The sequence below is a fragment of the Oenanthe melanoleuca genome, chromosome 2, assembly GCF_029582105.1.
Source record: "Oenanthe melanoleuca isolate GR-GAL-2019-014 chromosome 2, OMel1.0, whole genome shotgun sequence".
Taxonomy (NCBI): Eukaryota; Metazoa; Chordata; class Aves; order Passeriformes; family Muscicapidae; genus Oenanthe; species Oenanthe melanoleuca.
In genome coordinates this window covers 59,940,155-59,961,180 of record NC_079335.1, presented here as the reverse complement: position 1 = coordinate 59,961,180, position 21,026 = coordinate 59,940,155, and the positions used below count along the sequence as shown (strand labels likewise).

The 21,026-nt window shown below is 39.8% G+C and overlaps 1 protein-coding gene across 1 annotated transcript in view; it reads right to left on the bottom strand.

Moving 5' to 3' along the window:
- The window catches only part of AHRR (aryl hydrocarbon receptor repressor), an 86,919-nt gene that overhangs the window by 54,463 nt on the left and 11,430 nt on the right, over positions 1-21,026 (bottom strand). The window contains exons 2-3 of the mRNA XM_056485600.1: positions 13,611-13,682; positions 6,667-6,848 (exon numbers count right to left, since the gene is read on the bottom strand). Of these exons, the coding sequence (XP_056341575.1) occupies positions 6,667-6,848; positions 13,611-13,672 (244 nt within the window). The 5' untranslated portion in view covers positions 13,673-13,682. The remainder of the gene's footprint in view (positions 1-6,666; positions 6,849-13,610; positions 13,683-21,026) is intronic.

Here is a 21,026-nt window from a genome sequence, read left to right as displayed (position 1 = left end):
CACTTCTCCTGTGAGGAAAGGCTGAGAGAGTGAGTGAGCTGGAACTGTTCAGCCTGGAAAAGGGAAAGCTCAGGGTGGATCTCATCAGAGTGTATAAATATCTAAAGGAAGGGTGGAAAGAACAGCAAGGCTCTTTTCAGAAGTGTCCAGTGGCAGGATCAGAGTAAATGAGTACAAAGTGATACACAGAAGGCTCTCTCTGAACATCAGGAAACACATTTTCACTGTAAGGGTGACCAAGCATTGGCTGAGGTTGCCCAAGGACACTGTGGACTCTCCACCCCTGAAGATGTTCAAAAGCCATCTGGATTCAAAAGCCACCATGGTCCTGGGAAACTGGCTCTCAGTGACCCTGCTTGAGCAGGGGGCTTGCATCAGGTGACCTCCAGAGGTTCTTTCCATCTTCAACCAATCTATGAATCTCTGATTCACTAAGATTATGGTTTTAAATTTAAGGGAAAGATGCAGGCTACTGAAACTGGATAAAAAATGAAAGACAAATTTTTCCCACGGAAATGGATCCAGTATAGGCCATAACTTTAACAGGAAGCTCAACCATATGAACTTAGTTTCAGAATCAGTTGAATCTTGCTGTGGAAAAATTTCCCATGCTTACGTAAAGTCTAAAAAATATGTTTATACCAAAGAAGCAGAATTTGTCAGTCCAGAAAAAAAAAAAAATTACAGGGAGTTTGAAAAGAAAACTCTGGGAAAACAGAATTATTAGGAAGAGACAGTGGGGCAGAAGGGGATGCCTGAGAGCCACAGTACATGCACTGTAGAGGAACCTTGGACCCTCAGAGCAGGAGCTTTGGTTCAGGTAAGCAGCACTCCTACAACACTGTTGAGTAGCATTACATTGCAGATTATGCACTGAGAACAAGATCACTCTGTGCTTCCTTACCCATCTCAGGTTTTAAGACCTTGATCTTCTGTGTCACTGGAGTGTCGTGTATGTTCCACCAGAAATAGGTCTGCAGTGGGGGCTGCAGCATTAAGTATTCAAATATCACAATAAATAATAGCCTAGAGGGTCTAATGAATGAACCTGAGGAATCTCAGTCACAGTAATATGCTTCTGACCTAGGAGAGTAGCAGCCATGGACACTGCATGAGGAGAACAAAGCTGGAACACACTGCAAGTAATTGAGGATACTGAAAATCAAGCCAGCTGGGATGAATCCTTTGTTGCTTTCTTCTTAAAAGGGGTAAATTCAATCTCCATTAAAGATAAATGTTGATGGGAATTGGATCACACCAAACACACAGACCAGAAAAAGGAAATGACCCACTAACATAAATGCTAAATCAGGAGAAAGACAGAAACCACACAGTGTGCACTACCCTGTCAGAAAAGGGAAAAAATAAAAAAATCTAAAAAAATTTCTTTCTATCTATCTATCTATCTATCTATCTATCTATCTATCTATCTATCTATCTATCTATCTATCTATCTATAACAGGTTTAATTGAAGGGGAGAAATGGGTTAGAAGGAGATTGGGCAGCCTGGTGAAAGTGACCAGGAAATCCTGGAATCAATGGTTCTTGCAGCAGCAGCAATCCAAACCACAGCATTGGAAGGCAGAGGACCAACAGGAGGAAGACTTCAGTACTTGAAAAAATCTCAGAGGACAAATATCTAAGGGAAATAGAAGGAATAGTATCAGAGGTAGCAAGAAAGGGAAGATTATAAAAGTCATGCTGGAAGCCCTTTAACCATACAAGGTTGGGAAAGTAGCTTTCTGCTGCCCAGCAGAAGGGGAACTACAGACAATGAAAAAAAAAGTTTAGTGTTTATTGCCTCTTTTTGCTTCCATCTACTAGGATCACCTTTATGGCTGTAAAAGGTGAGGTGCCACAAGAAATGGAAACAATTTTTTTTTCTACTGAAGGGGGGCTTAAACTGAAGCAGGTGACTTCCACCTTGGATTTTATGGATTTCAAAGGAAGGTATTTAATCAGACGTGCTGTAGATTTGCAAAAATATTAGACAATGACCCTCAGGTTAAGGCATAGCTTATTCTTTACTCAGGAATGTTCACTACAGGCTTGTTCCCTAAAATGTTTAGCTCTACATGGAAACAGATGAACTAACATTTGTAGACAAATTTCTCAAACTACTGTAATTCAGTTTACAATCCATATATTACTTTAGTCTAAGGCAGGTCAAACAACGTCTCCATGCTTGACTGTCACTAATTTTGCAAAACTCTGGATTGCAGTTTAAATATAAAACTTACAGAAACTTTTAGAATATTTATTCACAGATCTCATCTGTGACTCTCTACAGTCCATATTTAGTCATCCATAAATCTATCCATTTTTTAGCTTTCAAAATCAAATGAAGTCTGGAAGTAAGTAAATACAGACAAGGCACTGAAGTCTGAAATAAACATAGACATTCAAAATAATACATGTGGGAGATTTTTGTTGAGAAGACACTGCTTTTGGGCTTGCAGCACATCTCTGTTTTTGCATATGTATATGTGTGTATGCAAAAAATGTCCAGATGGGCAAAATTACAATTGAATTAAATTATGCTTTATATAAATTATGTAGTAAAAGACTTTAAATAAATAAATTGATCCATATTGAGGTCTCTACATTTCCCTTCTAAGCCTATACTCAACATCAGCTATCATTTATCAGGAATGCTTATGGCTAAAAGGTCTAACATTAATGAATGAGATGTGAGGGAGAAGTTTGAGTGGCCTATTGAGACAAGGTTAATTACACTTGAACTGAAAGATGAGGAGCTATATAGCCCTAGTTGTAACTGTGTTGGTCTATCCGAATTGCTGTAGCTGCTTTCCTTACAAGGACAGGGAAACATAAGTTAGTTCTCTCTCAGAAAGGACCTGAGCTGCTAAAAGGACAAGGTGCTATTCCTCTGACATTTAGTTACTAACTCATTACCTGTAGAAGGGAACAAGTTAAACAACCAACAAAATGGGGTTGGTTTTGACGTGGAGCAAGACCACCATTTCCCCAGAGGAAAAACTGAGAAATGAGACGTACTGAAGGAGGTATTGTCAAGAGTGGGAAAGGAAGACAGACTACAAATAGCGAGATGGAACACGCCCAAGACAGAGCCCCAGCAAACTCAAGTGGTCACAGACACTAAGTGCCACTCCATGCTCACAGGAGCCCCACCCAAAGCAAATCTTCGTCAGGGCCAAATGACAGTCACCATTTCCTGTAGCACTTGGTGTCTCAGTCATCAACTAACCCTGGTTCAGACCCAGCTGCCTCATACACTGGATCCAGTGAGATTGGAAGGTTATTGCTGCAAGCCATTCTGAAGTGCTTATCAGGAAAATTCAAAATGACTAAATGTCTCTAGCTTGGGGGAAGCAGGGCTATTAATAGAGCCTCTGCCAACTGATAACAGATATGAAGAATCTTAAACAAGTTGACAGAAGAATTGTTCTGAAGTAAAAGGAAAAAATTTCTAAGAATGAGGGAGGGAATTCACCACGATGACTTAAACTGAGCTCTAGGATTATCTGTCAACAACCAACTCTAAGTTTTGGAAAGGAACCAGGTCTTTGCTTAAACAATTCAAGTAAGGTGAACTGGCCATATGCTTCAAGGTGCTAACATCTAATGGTCACTAAAACGGGAATAAGTGACTGATGGATGTTCTCCATGCACCAATACCTAATTCCATTTTCACACTTGAAGCTAATATGGTGAGGTTACTCCCTCCAGCTGGCTATTGATCTTCACAAATACATTTGTATTTATGCTGCACACTGACCATGGTAGAGTAGCTACTAAAAGGACACCTAGTGGTGATTAAATGTGCCCAGGAACCACTGGCATTGTTGAAGGTGTGCCACTGTAATTGGCATGGGAAATGCTGACCTGCTATGGGTTGGATACCCAATGTCACATATGAATTTGCTTGTCGAGTTGCACTACTCTTTTTTTTTTTTTTTAATGGCAAGCAATATTTTTAAAAGTGTGTTTTAAAAACCTGACATTTAAACTTAGCTTCTTCAAAACTCAGAGAACAGGTTTTTTCAAACGAGAGATGCACGGTACTGTCCCACAGTACAAAATTGAATGTCCTGAATCTCCACTGCATCCACTTTAGGAATATAGGATAGCTGAACAGAACTCATTACAGGCATCTTTTGCTTGATACTCAAGCCAAATTTCATCTTGGGCGTCATCATTCCTTGGTTCCTCCATTGTCCAACTCTAAAATATCCTAAGCATTTCTGCCTTTCTTGACTTTTCCTCCTATGAAGAAAAACAGCCAAAGAATATAAATTGTACACATTTGAGCTAAATTCAGGTTTTTGGGGGTTGTTTGTTTGTTTATAGAGTTTTTTTGCCCATTCAACTTTAGAGTCACTTCTTGCCTGTGTTTGTCCCAAACCCTTTAATATGTACTAATGCTCTTGTGACCAGGAGATGCCCACAACAGAAAGCTCTATTCCAGATGGAGTCATGCTGGTCTCATGCAGAGAGGGATTATAACCTTCCTGTGTAGTGGCATGCTGCCCCTGGGCAAACAGACCAAAATTCACACTTAGCTTTCTTGTTTATGTCAACATACCGCATTACAGGCATGGAACAACTTGTTGACCACAGTCCCTCTTCAATTATTGTTTTTATGCTTGGATTATTGTTTTTAAGTTCTCTTTTCCAGGTTTGTCTATTCTATTGAACACCAGTTTCTTTGGATTAATTTTCCTTGAGTGAATTAGTACAGATTTACTAAGCCATTTTTCCAGATACATTTTTTTATCCAATTTTCTAACATCTCTGTATGCCACTGGTCTGTTCTCTGTCCTCAGAATGTTTATAAGCTCCCAATTTAGTGCCATCCTTTGATTTAAAAAGCCACAAAGAATCCATTTCTGCTCTGCCATCCTCTTTCATCACAACAAAGATTGAAATGCTGGGATGAATATGTTTGTTTGCTTTTTTAGGTGACTTGCTACCAAAGTTTTTCCTTAAAAAACCCTGAACAAACAGATTCTGCTTTTTTTCTTCATAATCACAAGTAAGTAGATCGTGATGCTCATAAGGGATGCTCCAGACTCTGCCCTTACCCAAATATTTGCAACCATTCCTCACACAGCTCACTTTACACCTCTCACCTCTCCTCCACTCCACCCTTCTGAAGCTCCAGGCTGCTCTCTTGTCTTAAAATGGCATGTAGTTTCCTTCCTTTACTGTAAACAATGCTTTCTGTAACCTTAGTTTCATGATGTAAACATTTAAAAATAAGAATGAAGGGAACACAAACTATGTGTTCAATTAGGTAATTTGGGGATTAAATTAAAGGAAATCTCTCAAAACATGAAGAACAGAACATTTCAACATAAATGCAGCCTGGGTTTGTTTTCCTTTTATCTCATCCCTTTAAGAAGAGGAGACAATGGATCTTAGAAACTCTGACAGAAGAATAGTAAAGGCAGCTGAAGAGATATTCTTGCTAGTGAATGCAAGAGAAATGAAAGTCAGGCTTAGAGGAAGGGGCCACGACACTCAGGTATGCGTTCAAAGAAAAAGAAAGACACTCTGTAAACTGCAGGATGCTGGAGGCTGGGCAACCACCTGCCACAGCTGACACAGGAGGTTCCTACTATCAGTGATATCACCTTCTGTAGTCTCATGTCAGCCTCGTAAAATGCCCTGCAGCCTGCCAAAGTGTCTTCAAGCTGGTATTTCTTTTATGCTAAAATGCATTTTAAAAGCAAGAAGGCAACCATATAACCAAATAACAGATATTATTCTTTGGTTAAAGCCAAAAAAACCAAAAACAAGCTAACAAACAAATATATATATAGTGCATCATAAGGAGTAAAAACAGGAAGAAATAATAAAGAGTAATAAATAAAAAATAATGTCTGTAAAAATACTTCTGTTTATCTCTGCAGTCCACTTATAAGTTTTGGTCAACTATACTCCTTAATATACAGGACTTTTTTCTTTTTTTTTTAAAACAACTCTAGAGAGGATTTCCATTACTAAATCACTAATTTCGATTTTGCTCCTGAGAATTCCTCAGCAACAGAAGAAACTCAATATATGTTCAAATTTGGAATAATTCTTTTTACATGCAACTGAAAACGTACATTTGGCTTTCACTTTGTGGTGTGGCAGACAAGTATACAAACAAAAGGTAACCTAGTACAGCTTTATTCAACACTTTAAACTTTGTATCTCTTATCCTGAAAGACAGTGATCATTTTGGCTTTTCAAGTGAACCCACTTCTCCTGGTGTACAGCAAACAAAGGTAATACAGTAGTTGGTTGATTTTCATATCATACTTACACAGGCATTTTAAATGTTCATAGCAGCTTCAAATAGAGAATTCATACTATTAACAGGTATTACATTTGCCCCAAGCTTCTTTCCCAGTTCAGTGATTTTACAGTTTTGTTTTCCCATTTTCTAAAGCCTGCTGATGAAAGATGGACATTATCCCACTATTTGGTGAAAAATACACAAACTACATTACGAAATGAATGAAATTTCCAATTCAGCATCCCATCCCATGAACAAAATGAGTTAAAATATAGATTTTTTCCCCCTGCCTTTATCAATATAATACTATTTGTTACTTTTACTCAGGATTACTACACAGCAGCAATAAATTGGAGGGATGCTTTTAACGGGATGCTGAGATCTTAAGGACACCTACCTTGGAAGAAACTTTTGACTCGGAGATAGCTGACACTAAGGCGCAGGACAGAGAGTTTGTCCAGCTTTGACACGATGTCAGGTGGGAAAGGGAGGAGGCTGGCCAGGTGGTCCAGCTCTGCATTCAGACGGTCTCTGTGTCTCTTGGAAGGATTCGATTTCTCATTCCCAACTGCAGGCCTTCTGTGGTGGAGAACACATTTTCAATTACCTGTTTTACTTCCAGGGACTGAGATGCTGTATGCAATTAACTGATAACAGGAGTACTTTGCTTAGCTTCTATTAAAATCTTAAAAGTCACTGTCCCCTGACAAAGAGATTTACCATTCTGCATTTTCCATGGTGCAAAGACACAGGCTTTGTCTTCTCTTTTTGTATCAGGCAAAAAAGTGAAGAACTGGTATCTCTTACTCAGGACCTCTCACCTTAGGGAAGTGGGTACTATCTCCATGTTCTAGTCAATACCAGGAAAAGCAATTTATCATCTTTGTTGTACAAATGAGGGGCAGGACAGTAGAGGAAAATTACAGTGACTAATGCATGAACCCATTCAATACCCACTGTATTATTTTAAAGCATCTAATTCCCTCCATTTAATGACCCAAAGTTGACCTGTGGCTTAGAAGATAATTAAGATAAAGAGCCTGTCTTTAGACATGAATTTTAAAAGTATGGCAGGTGAGGTGAAGAGAGATTCTTTCCTTAAACTCAAAAATCCTGTGTATATTCTCACTTTTATCTTCCTAGATCAGTAATAACAAAGATAAGAATTTGGTTTCTTAATATTGATATTCCTCACAAAACATAGAGATTAAAGTTACTCAGCTCTCTAGCCCAAGCAAGTCCATCCCCATTTTGTGTTCCTCTTATGAACAGTACTAGAGAACCTAGAATAGTTGTTGGGAAAGTTCATTAAGATAAAATATATCACAAATGAGGAAACTCAATTTCAGGATATCCACGGATATTCACAGAGAATGTGTAAGAAGAGGGAGTAAAAGGGAAGCTAGTGCTTTTGCACACAGAAATGGGGGCCTTATTTCCAGCAGGACAGTGGGAAGTGCTCAGTGTTGAAGCTCAGGCTTGTCCATTAAGCAAGGAGAACTGAGTGGGAGGGTGTGGAGGTGATTCCTTTCAGTAGCCAGGACCCAGCAGTATTCCACTGCTATTCTATTGATGGACTCAGCAGTCATCAAGTGCATTATCCAGGTATAAGCTATGGGATGCTGGAGTCATAAATTACAGGAATACTCAAGAATGGGAAATGGCAAGAAAACTGTGATTGTGCTAAAAGTTTCTAATTTTGCCTCACTGAATCCAAGGATCATAATCTTACATATCTAGCTGGCATACCAGTGGACAATGAGAATTAAAAACTAATTATTTGCCACACTTTACTCCTGCATTTTCATGCTACACACATTTACTGCATTTTTCAATCATAAGTTTAATTTTGAGCATTAGCATTTCACATGGTGGTTGAGGTGTTAAATTACTAAAGTGTTAATTTGTCATTGCAGTTGTTATTCTAAAAAAAAGCTGCGCTTTTAGAACAACTTATTTAGGACTAGTAATTTAGGAATTAGTAAAAAAAACCCAGTTTTTTGAAGAACAGTTTGGTACATGTAACTGCTGCTAACTGAAAACATTTAAAGCAAATCAGATATAAAAAATTCATTGTTACTTTTGAGAACCTCACTTCAAGAGAACAGCATCAGTGAACAGAATGAATGGAAAAGAAATTGAGGTAGGTTTCACTGAAAATACATAATTCCTGCTATTTCATTCAAAATTGCCAATAGTAATATGTGGTTCTTCAATAACTCAATGAGTTACTTCCACAGATATGGAGAAGATTTTGCTGATTGGGATAAATGAACAAACAACTTTCCTATATTAGAGAGAGGAAATGTGAGAATAAACAATGCAATCAACAAAGAAGGAATAGTGTATTTTACTTTTTCTGAGCTATTTTTTGCAGTAAACTTTGAGGCAAAGCCATCCTATGACACCAAGAGGATGTCTGATCTATGGAGGGCAATAATTTTGTGGGAACATAACCTAGAGCTGAGCAGAAGCTAAAGGACATAAGCTTTTGCTAATCAGTCTTTACATCTGACAAACTAGATGAAGCAAGGAAGCAATATAGGACAGAAGAAATTAATTTCAATAAGGAAAATTAAACTGATGAGTTCAAGAGGTAAAAATAGTCAAGAGTAACATGAAAAAGAAGTTGTTCAAGCCTATTTACCAAATAAAATAGTGACTGCTCGATGCCAGAGAGGAATGGCTTGAGGCAATTAGGTGGTCTGCCTTTGTACTGAGTGCAAGGAATAATTTTCTGGAGATGGCAGGGAATGGTGTAAAAAGACTAAGGGAGAAAGTTCAGGATAGAGTCTTCCTGAAAACTCAGGGAAATGATTCAGTAAGGGAGTGAATCCAAACAAACAGGGGTTTGATGTAAATGGTAGTAAGGTGCCAAGTGGATGTGATTTTAAACAATGTGAGTTCCATGGAAAGGCTCAGTTAGCTAGCCATAAACAGAAAGGGACAGGCAGGGAAATTCTTCAGTGGGCCGCTTTGAGGCAAACAGAAGTTCTAGCCTTTATTTTGAGCTGAAAGTAGATGATGCTTGCTGTGTTCATGTTAAACTCAAGATTGTCAAACTGTAGAGACACAGGAGTCACCAAATGATCCCTCATTTGCTCTGCTTTCCATATAACACTGCTATAGTAAAGGAGAACATGCAATTAAAGCAATAAATCTGGCTGGTTTTTTCTTCACATTGTTAAACTGCCCAGTGGCAACAAGTAGTTGTGCCTGTACAGGACCCACATTAGCAGTCCCTGAGTGGTGGGAGCTGTGTGGGAGCTGTTTTCTGTTCTGGTGGTACATGAGGCATTGAGCCAATTTCCCATTTTCCCATTAGTGATTCAGTGTGCCCGTGACACAGACCACCACTAGCACAAACCAGTTTGGTGAGCTCACAGAGGAATTTCCTGCAACTACAGCTCTGTCTGCTGCTCCCTACCCTCTGCAGAGCCCTACCCTGTTAATGGAAACTTTGCTCTGAATAAATTTTATAAGTATGCCAAAGAAGACCTGAGCTGAGGAAGGTCTAATCATTTACCATGACTGCAAGCTTTCAGTAAGGAGGGAAAGGGAGGAGAGACCATGAGAAGTAACAGATAGGCTGAGAGCAAAGGAACAGCAGATGTTTATCATGAGTGTACTGACCAGCACCCTCAGTCACTGAGCTGTGCTTGGACATTGTATGGGAATCCTGGCAGAGCTGAGCTCCAGTGGCAGCCCTGTGTGGGTGAATGTTCACCATCCCCTGTGAACCCAAAGGAGAGAACAAGAGAAATCTGCAGAAATCTGAAGGAAAGGGGACCCTTTGCCACCTTCTGTGTCTCTTCTGCATCTTCACAGCAAGGAAAGGTGAAAGCAGAACTAATGGTCAAGAAGATACAACATCAGCAGAGCAGATGAGAGGTAGGATAGTGTGGTACCAAGTAAGAGGAAGGACAATGCCACAAAGTGCCTTAAAATGAGAACTAGGAAGCAGGAGAGAGCTGCACCTCCCCAGGTCTCTGTTTACCCTGGCACTGGCACAGTTCTGGTGAAGAAGCCTGAAGCAGTTATAGATACACTCAGAGCTAGGGCAGGTGTAGGTGCCTTTCAAGAGCTGTAAAACATCACAATAAATGGTTTGTAGAGGGAGAGGGTTTTACAAGATGCCAGGGTTTGAGGTGAAGAAGTGGCTGAAGTTCTCAGATGGTAACTGTCCTGAAGCATTGCCTTAGCACTTTTAAGTATTAATTTCAACACAGTGATTTTAGCTTGAGGTTAAAGACAAGATCTCCTTAATTTCCAGATGCTTGAATTACCAGTAAAATGTTGGATTTCCACAGGAAATAAACACTTGGTAGAAAATGTTTCCTTTAGTCAAAATGCTGGCTGCCTGGCTAAAAAGCATATCTGATGGAAAATTTTCAATCTGTCTGAGCTCCAGGTGTTTGAACTGTGTCCATAAATGCCAAAATACTTTAGTGTAGATCACATTTAATGGGGTTTGTTTGGAAGATTTTGGGCACAAAAGGAAAACAGCTATGGTTTTTCAACTTTCTTGCATGTATAAAAGTAGAGCCTGAACCTTATATGTTAGCAGAAGAATGGCAACCTAATGAAGATAATCTCTGCTATTTCTGTGCAGAAAACAAGACTGATTTTAATACATTTAAAATACACAAATATACAAAATACAATATACAAAAAATCCATTTTCATCACTATTCTGTAAAACCACCTCAGAATAGAATTCCTATGCCTGAAAAATATTCATGAACATAATGAACAATATCATTCTGTGATTTTCTGGATTAAAAGAAGCTGCAGAATCACCACCTGGCTGACAGTCTGATCATGAGAGTCAGAGAGTTGGCTTCTTGAGATGCACTGAGTATGGGGAGATATAAATGTCCCAGTTGTTTTGCAGAGGGGAAAGCTGCACCTGTGTCCTTTGAATTCTGACCTTCAAAAGCACTAATCCATGAATCCCTACTGAATTCCAAGTATCCTTCTCATACCAAGGTACTTGAGCTCACTCATCCTTTTGTTAAAAGAAAGGTAAAATCTAGAGACTATTTACATTAAAAAGAGAGGACTAGCCAAAGAGTACCCATCGACTTTATTTGCTGTGAAAAATCAGGTTTTACAACTGAACAAATACTCCTCCCAGAACAGGTGTCAGTATCTACCTTGATGCATTGGCAGAATGATGGGGGGAAAGTACAATAAGGCTGTGGAGGAGAAAGTGATGTGCTGTCAAACAGGAGGAAAAAGCTGTAACAAAGATGGTACAACATGGAATAAAATAATGGTTAAATATGCTGCTCAATTGATAGGCTTTGTCTACCCTTCTAAATTCAGGATAAATTATTCAAGGCAGCATAACAGTAACCTCAGAGTCCTGAAATGTCAGTAGGACCAGTAGGACTGAGAGACACAGATGGGAAAGGAGCTTTGTCAGCCAGTCTGGGCCATTCAGAGCCTCTTTAGAGGAAAGTCCCCAAGTGAGGGAATAAGCACAGGAAAAGCTTACCAGAGACCAAGCCCACAAACAGATAAGGTTTGAGGAAGAGACCAGTGTTGCTAGGAACTGAGAAATCATCCTCAGCGAGCGGTAACTAACCACAGAAAATGGAGTGCTGTCTCCATTGTGGGAGTTCAGTACTCTGACAATCCAAACTGTTCCCTTTGCTTTAACCCATGGCTCTTAATCAAAATTGTCCTGGTTTGATAAGTTCATGCTCAGGTACCTGTGCTGCAACATCATAGAAAAGTTATTTTCAAGGCAGCATTACCTGCAACAGTTCCCAAGATGAAAACTTGGTTGTACAAAGTAAGTGAGAATTTGCTTCTAAGAGTATTAAAGCCAGAACTTCTACAAAGGCTAATGAGGTTCATTTCCATGATTTGTTAGCAGGTAGTTTTCCTAGCCATTGCCTTTATCTAGAAATCATCTTTGACAGGAGTTCTAGCTAGCATTTAAACTCCAAACATAAGCTTAATGTTTTTCAAAGTAACTGCAAGTCTCCTTCCTTTCTTACAAAAGTAATGATCCATAAACAGTTCTGCATAGAGGTAATTTAATGTACTGGAAATATTCCATCCCTCTTGCAATTGTTATAAAATCAAATATCCACATCCATACTGAAACAGTACTGCAGAAGTCTTACATTTTTAATTCAATACTCATGATTTTTGCAGGAAGAATCATTTGCTTATGCCATTATCTTTATCTATTTAAATATGATACATTTTAAACTAAAAGAAATATTTTTTTAAGTGGGAACAAGAGGTTCATGAGCAAATACTGCCCAAAATCCGAACAAAATCAACAGATATCATTAAAACATTCAGAGAAACTCCCCTTTGACTTTAGACCAATATGTACTGTTTTAAGCCAAGTGGATTATTTTTAGAAGTTCAGAACAACTGAAAATAGGGAACTCTATTTTAACTACCTTCTCATTCTTAACTTGTGGGTGAAGGCCACCAGTGCCAGTTCATAATTTTAACAGAGTAAAAATGTGTGTTTCGTAATCATATAATCAAGTGTAACACAGAAAATGTGGGATGATTACATTAAAAAGCTTTATTTCACAGATCGGTTTATGGCATCTGGAACTCATTTACATTTGAGTGATAGCAACCTTTTTTTATCCCTTCCATTTCAAGCATCTTGTAACAAATTTCCATTGCATTTCTTCTACTCCTGCTTTGCTTTTGCATACACAATTCCCCTCTCCCATTTTTCTCCTAATGAAAGTGATGCCATAGTAAATAGAAGTCTGAGAATTATGTGTTCTATATGCAAAAAGTGACTCACCAGTCTGCTCTTTCAGCTGGCTGAGCTGACCCACTTTCCCAGCTCACACATGTTGGACCTAGCAGTGCCCCAAGCAAGACTGAGCTTGGGAAAGGGGAAGGGGGAATGCAATGCCAGTGCTCTGGTGCCACTCAACACATGGATTCTCAAAAAGCTCCTTGAACAGGCAGCAGCAAGCATGGAAGCACAAAGGTGGCAGCCACCCCTCCAACCCACTGCTCAGCTGACACTTAGTCCACCATGTGCTCTGCCTTTGAAAGGGCACTGTCCCTCTCCACTTTCCACAGAAGCACTGTAGTTCCCAGCACAACCACCCCTGGCGTCCTCCTGGGATACCTACTGATGGGTGAGGATGGTTTGACCCAGGTTTTACATCCTTTCTGGAGACACCTTACCCATGAAGCCTCCCAGTCAAGGGTTTCTCATTGCAGAGAAGAAGATTAGGTCTCTGCTCTGTCACTGGACCATAAGAGAAAGGGAACCCTTCTTCTACACCATTTCTAGCCCATGTGTTTGGAGGGAGATACCTTCTGATGAATATGATACTTAACTGTTTTTGAATGGGTTTCCTCCTTTTCCTCCCAGCATACAGGCATTCCCCCGGAGGAATCATGGCTTTGACACTGAAAAACAAAAGGAATAGGTTTCTTAGTTCAGAGGTTTCTGTGTTTCAGACTGCTGTACAAAATGACAGCACTGAGAGATTTCCATCAGGGAAAATGTCTGTTCCTTGAGTGTGACATTCAGCAACACTAAAAAAGCATGGTGGCATTAGTTAAGATAGAAGCTTACAGCTTATTCCAATTTCCTACCCTAATATTATTAGAATATTGATGTTTATGTTCAATTTTCATTTTTTCCAATTAAGTATAATATGCATTATATAAAATGGGTATAAAATACATCCTGTTTACTGGATATAAAATTTTTTCCCCTTCCAGGCTTATTTCTAAATTCAGCTAAACAAATAAGAATGAATAATACTACCCATCATCTGCAGGGAGGATTTCACAGCTTTTAATGTACACAGGAATATTATCTCCATTAGTGACATTATGACTAGTAGGTTGCAATGATTCAAATCAGCATTTCTCCAGATCTTCACATCCTCATTTTTAAAGGCTGGGAATATAGCTGTCGGCAGCTCAAGATGTGACACAGTTTTGTGGTTAGCACTAGGACCCAACACAGTGCTGATTGAGGTGACAATTTTCACACAGAACTAGGTCTTATTGATTTGTTTAAGTATGTTAGCCTTACAGACTTTGCAGGATGGGAAAAAGTCTTTTCATTCAGTCTGTTTGAATCTTCTGGAGATTAGCTGAATATCAAAGCCTCTTGATTTTCTGTTGGAAAGAATATTTTAGTCATGCTAAGTGCTGTTCAACAGTGGGTGCATGCTGCCAGAGAGGTTAGTGCAGCTCAAGAGTAATTGCTGCTTTGTGTAAGATGTAAAATTAAAGGGAACTTCTATATCACTGAATCATATCCCGTGCTGGAGAACATGTGTGTCATGTAAAGCAAATCATAAACTTATTGTGCTTAATTTAAAAACCATTTAGAAGGGCTTTCTTTTTCATTGAAAGACAGCTTTCTGATAACTAGAAACCTTTTGCCTTCCAGCTTAAATTTGTTCATGGTCATTTTATGCCCATTTGTTCTTCTGCCAACATTGTCTTTTAGTTTAAATAGCTCTTCCTCCTCCATTGTGTTTACTCATTGGCATATTTTTAAATATCAGTCATATCTTCAGTCAGCCTTCATTTTTCTATTCTGGGACAACCCAAACTCTTTTATTTCCCTCTCGTGTTACAAACTGTTTTTTCTTCCTATCATTTTAGGAGAACAGAACTGAGCTCAGTTTATTAAGCAAAATCTAAAATGCATTTCATACATGCAAGCACAGCATCCTTTGCTTAATTGAGATACCTTAGGTCTACTGTGTTTCCCTCATCTGGAAAATCAGTTATCGTGTCAACAGACAGCTATCAGGTTAGTTTGTCAAAATCATTTAAATCTACATTCCATTTTTACTCCAACTAACTACAGCTGTTATTTGTTCTTTCCTTCTGAGAATTCATTCTGAAATGATACATAATATAGAGATCAGACTAGTTGCCTTCTCTCAAATGCAGGTTATGGTGGAAACACCAGTCATTCTCCAGTGCAGTGACAGGTATTAAGTTCTTCCAGAAAGAAAACCATTTTTTTTACTATTACTGGAATGATTTCCTGTGTTGTCAGATGAGTGAACTGCCTGTCCAAAGTCGATGAGGGATATGATAAAGTGCAATAAATACTGCTGCAGGATAAGATTATGCCACAGACTTTGCTTAGACAAAGCCTTCTTGCCACCTTCAAAGTCCTTGTTAAGTTGGTTTAATCTGCAAGTTCTTTTTTTTTTTTTAACAGTCTGCCAGTTTTTAAGATTACATCTACCCTCACAGGTTTCCTCCTTCAGCTGGAAGCTAATATGGTGTGGAGATGCCAAAAGAACTGCAATTTCTTCTGATACCTTACATTAAAAAGTATTTTCTTTGTATTTGTGATGGATTGACACTGTCTGGATACCAGGTACCCACCAAACCCACTCTACCACTCTCCTCAGCAAGACAAGGGAGAGAAAATGTAACAGAAGGCTCATGGGTTGAGATAAGGGAAGGGAGAGATCACTCACCACTTGCTCTCATGAACAAAACAGACTGAACTCAGGGACATTAGTTTAATTTATGACCAATCAAATCAGAGCAGGGTAATGAGAAATAAACTCAAATCTCAAAAATACCTTCCCCGCACCCTTATGACAGGGCTCAACTTCACTGCATTTTCTCTGCCTCTCCTGCAGCAGCACAAGGGGATGGGGAGTGGAGGCTGTGGTCAGCTCATCCCACACTGTCTCTGCCACTCCTTCCCCTCGGGGAGAGGACTCCTCACACTCTCCCACGAGCATCTCCAACACGAGTTCTTCCCACGGGCTGCAGTTCTTCACACACTGCCCCAGCAAGGGTCCCTTCCACAGGGCCCAACCCTTCAGGAACAGGCTGCTCCAGCTTGGATGCCCCTTGGGATCACAAGTCCTGCCAGCAAACCTGCTCCTGTGTGGGATCTTCTCTCCATGTGTCACAGGGCTTGCCAGGACTCTGCTCCAGTGTGGGGTCCTCTCTCCATGAACTCAGCCCTGGCCAGCAGCAGTTTTATCATGGAACTACTGGACACAGGAAAGCTTCCAGCTGCTTCTCACAGAAGTCACCCCTGTAGACCCCCACTACCAAATCCTTGCCATGCAAACCTAATACAGTATTGTAATACTTTCATGTTCTGAGTCCTTCCTGTCCATAATATGAATGTATGACTCATAGTTCATGTTTCAAAACAGTGTCACATGCTAGACTTCCCTTCTCTTGCCTTCATGAGCAAAGTTAGAAGGAGGAGAAAGGCTTGAACAACATAATTCAACTGAAAACTGAAAGTTGAGTTCATTCAATTTCCTAAAAGGGCGACTTTGTTTCAAAACCCATTCTGGATCAGTTGATTAATATGTGACAGCAAATAGAAATAACTAAAAAGATCTCAGTATTCAAACTGAAAACCAGGAAATAAACAGCAAACAATATAAGCTAGAATTTATGGAGTGCAAAACGCTAGTTAGGAAAGATAAAGGCCCAAAGGAAAATTCACAAATCACTGTGCTAAAGACAAAAGATAGCGTGCCATTGAGAAGAATATTTATGAAGAAAATATTTCTAAAAATTGTGTACAGTTCTAATTAGATGGAGATGGCTTTATGTTAGAACTGCATAAAAGGTAGAAGTGCTCAACAAATTTATTTCTAGTCTCTGAAAAGAAGGAGAATCATGCACCCCCATCAAACAAGAATTAGCCATGCACTCTTCAGGCTTTCTACAGGAACTTTCTACAGAGTTAGAACAAAGGGTTACCCCAGCAAGATGGTATGAACCCTGCCCCAGAAATTGAACACCAATGTCCTAGATACACATACAGCCAAGAGGTGTTTCTGCCACTACCACCAATGCCAGTAGTGGCATGGTTAAAATGAGACTGAGAATGCATGGACAGCAATAAACACAGTCGGAAAGTTCATGGCTAATAGTCTTAAAAATATGTCAGAAAACAGCACTTGAATTTGTTGAGCTGCACAGATCCATAAACCACAAAAACATCTATTTTAAAAACTGGAGAAGAGCAGGTATTCACAGTCCTACCTGGACTGTATTTCCCTCTGATCACCTGTGAGCTCTTCTCTCCACCCCTAGGAGAGAACAGCCCATCTCCACCACTGCAGGAGGCTGGGGGCTCCTTCCCTGCCAGCCCACCCATCTCATGGGCATGCCAAACAGGAAGGACTTGGATGGACAACACTCAGCTGCTCAGAACAGTTCTGCTCTCTGCTTTCTCCCTGTAGTGCTTGAGCCCTCACATTCTCTCTATGTGTTTGAGATAGGAGGAAAACAAACCAAAAGGAGCAATCTCCCACCACTCCAGCATAAGGAAAGGGGACTTACAAGCTTGAGGAACTTCAGGAGGAGGAAAGCTGGGACTGAAAGGATCAGAATTGCCAGAAAAGGGTAGATGTGAACCATAATAATTTGCTTCTGTCAGATGCTTGTAATCAGTCCTGACATTAAGTCACAATGAATCTCTGAACACTGGGGAACACCAAAGGAGTTATACGACAGTATACGACAGTTATACGACAGCTGTTATACGAGAATATTCAGAGAAGGGAAACATAATGATCCAGCTATCCACTGGATGGCAAGACTGACATCCATCCCAAGAAAAATACAAGAAAAGCTGATAAAAAAAAATTAATTACATCACCTAGCAGAATTCTATGGCATATCATGCTCTTTGGAGTGAAACTTGCCCACTGAGAAGTTATCACTTCTAGCTGACAGAGGAGTTCACTTGTATTAGTTGGTAGCTTAAGTTAGCAGCACAAGATTCTGCTTTTAAAAAGCCCCAACAAAGCATTACAGTGCAGTTTCCACAAGTAAATAATCTGTCAAGTGATAGATTAAAAAGAAAAGTAATTGTAGAGAAATCACTGCTAAATAGAAAAAGTTTTATAAAGACCTTACAGATGTCAAGGTGCTATACAAACTCATTGGCAATAATATTTACAAAGCTATAAAAATGTAGAAGATTGATAAATAATGCTGAAGATACAGTGAAACAGAGCAATCTGGAGTGCCCAGTAGGCTGTTTCTCTTTATTCACAATGTATTTTAATACAGCCAAATGCAAATACTTGCATCTCAGAATAGGGATTGCACGTCATTGGTAATGAATAGGGATTGCATCCTGAAATGTGAGTGATTCTTGAAAGGAATTAGGGATCAAAGTGAAAAATGAATACAATCCACAGTTTAAGCTGCCAGGGAGGAGCTGCTGCAAAGGCAGCTAAAACAGATGCTAACCTAAGTGAAGTGGTTTTAAATCTGTTTAAAGACATGATAAGACTGATCCTGGAACAGTGTGTATAGTTTGCATGTAAGTGTTTCTCAAGTAATGTTAGAAACTGGTAAGAGTGAGGAAAGAAGCAAAAATAAATACTTGCAGGCTGAAGAAATTTCTTTACATAGCAAAAAATATTTAGGTGACTTAAGTAAAGTACTTCCAGGGGAAGATAGGAGTACTGAATTATTTTAATCTGAATCACAGCAAGCACTTAGAAAGTGAAGCTGAAGTAAGATACATCCAAATAAGAAATAAGGCATTAATCTGTAACAGCACGAGCATTTAAACACTGGAACAAGGTACAAAGGATTTAATGCATCCTGCTGTCTTGAAACCACTGTTAGATGCCTTTTTGTAATATGCACTTTACCCTAAAAGAAGTTATACTTAAATTAAATAGAAAGAGTTGAGTTAAATGCAGGCATACTCAGAAAAAAAAATCTTTGGTAGCAATAGGAGTTCAGATTACATTATCCAATGATCTCTCCTTTCACTAAATTTTATGAATCATTTCCTGCCCAAATGTAATCACATACCATGCATTCAATGCCTGAACTACAAGAGAGGGCTGTGCAGACCACAGCTTCAAAGTGGCACAGTTATTGGAGAGGCAGCCTGGGAGTGAGAAGGATGTGAGTGTGCTCATCCCTACCACGCCACTGCACCGGGTGCAGTTCCACCAGCAAAGCAAGAAGGGATGGGGGCTGGAGAGAGGCTTGGCTTTTCTCAGGATTATGTGTTTCCACCTTGGCAGGGTCAACTCTGGACAAAGACTTCCAGTCATAATGGCTCATCAACAGGACAGAAACCTACCTGCCTGCTCTCACTAAATTAATTGTGATTAGCACGTTTGTGCCAAGTCTTCTGCTTCTAATGAATGGTCACATCTTTGAAGAAAATGTGGTAACAGTTTTGGATAAATACTTGTAAACACCATGTTTCTAGCAGAAGAAGTCCCATTAAAAAAAAAAAAAGAAAAAAAAAGGAAAAACCAAAGAACTAATAAGAGTTGTGAAACTGAGCCCCACAGTCAGAGTGCAGGAGCTCAAACTGTTTGGGTTATCATGAAGAACAGCAACAGAGAACTTCCGTACAATAAGTAACTACATTACGTAGGAAACAAACATTTCGTGACAAGAAACAAACATTTCTAGCAAGATCCAATTTACTGAACTTGAAGCTAATTAAATCCAAATAACAATTAAATGACTATCAAAATAATTTACCAAAGCCTGTAGAGGGTTTTCCATCACTGAGCATTTTTTTCATCAAAATCTTTTTAGCAAAACTAATGGACCCGTGTGGTAAGAATTTGTTGAAGGATATATGATGGTCCAGTTATACATGAGACTGAAGTAAGACCACAGGGCTCTTTCTGGCCCTAAAATTTCCTTTTCTGCCTCAATTATTTCTCCAGTGAAAGAGCAGAGGGCTAAATCTCAAACACGAGGAGTTTTTAGAAGACTAAAAAAAAGTATTTAATGCTTGATTTAGAAACGGTGTTCTACAAATACCAGGGATCATATGTTGTCTGACAAAAACACATAAAAATCTCTCTTTAATTTCCTTTGAAGAAAATGTGTACAAATTTGGCTATGTTTGGAGCTTCTGGAAAAAAAAAACCCAGCTTGCGTGTTCTGGGGAGACTTGTTGTAGTCTGGCAGCTCTTTACAGCTTCTGCCTGAGCTGAGCACACGTCATCCATCCCCTTCATTCCTCCTACAGGCATCTGCACTGTGCATATGTATCCCCATGCTCTCCCCTTTGAGCAGCAAAGGCAGCACTAGACCTTCCCTCTCGCTGTCCCTCCCCATCCTGGTGCAACAAAGGAATCCAAATACAAGGCATGGGAACAAGGAGTCAGCCATGGCAGGGGCTGAAGCAGACTGGGACAAGGCAGGGAGGGAGCAGAAGCAGAAGGCTTGTGGTCCTGACTCTCAGCACCCCTAAGACCTGCAGAGAGATGCTGTGCTCCAAAACACCCCGGAAAAGGACCATCTGGGAGCACTGCTTTTGTATTATCATTAGGAATTCAAACCATTGAAAATTTGGGGGGTTTGCCAGAAACAAGGTGGCCAGCACCTCCCTACTGCAATTTCTGTTCCAGGTCTGTTGTGGGCTCCTTTGCCTTCACTGCCTGCCTTATGAGAAGGGCTGGGAGCCAGACTCCTGTCCCACTTGGAGAGCAGAGGGAAGAAATCAGGGCTTCTCAGGGCTGTAGGAATTATGGCTGCAGGATGCCAGGCATGCCACTGCAGCCTGGGACACCAGAGGCACCAGCCCTCTCTTCCTGGGAGCCTTGGTCTGCTCTAAAAGACATGAGCCCTTGGTACTGCAGCTGGAGGCAGCCAGCACTGAGCTTTGGAGCATGCACCAGAGGCTGCATCCTCTCAAAATCATCTTCTGAGCGCCTGGCACCGAGCAAATGAGAATAAGTATTTCAGATTTATCACTTCTATTAAGCCCATATGTCTCAGCAGTACAAT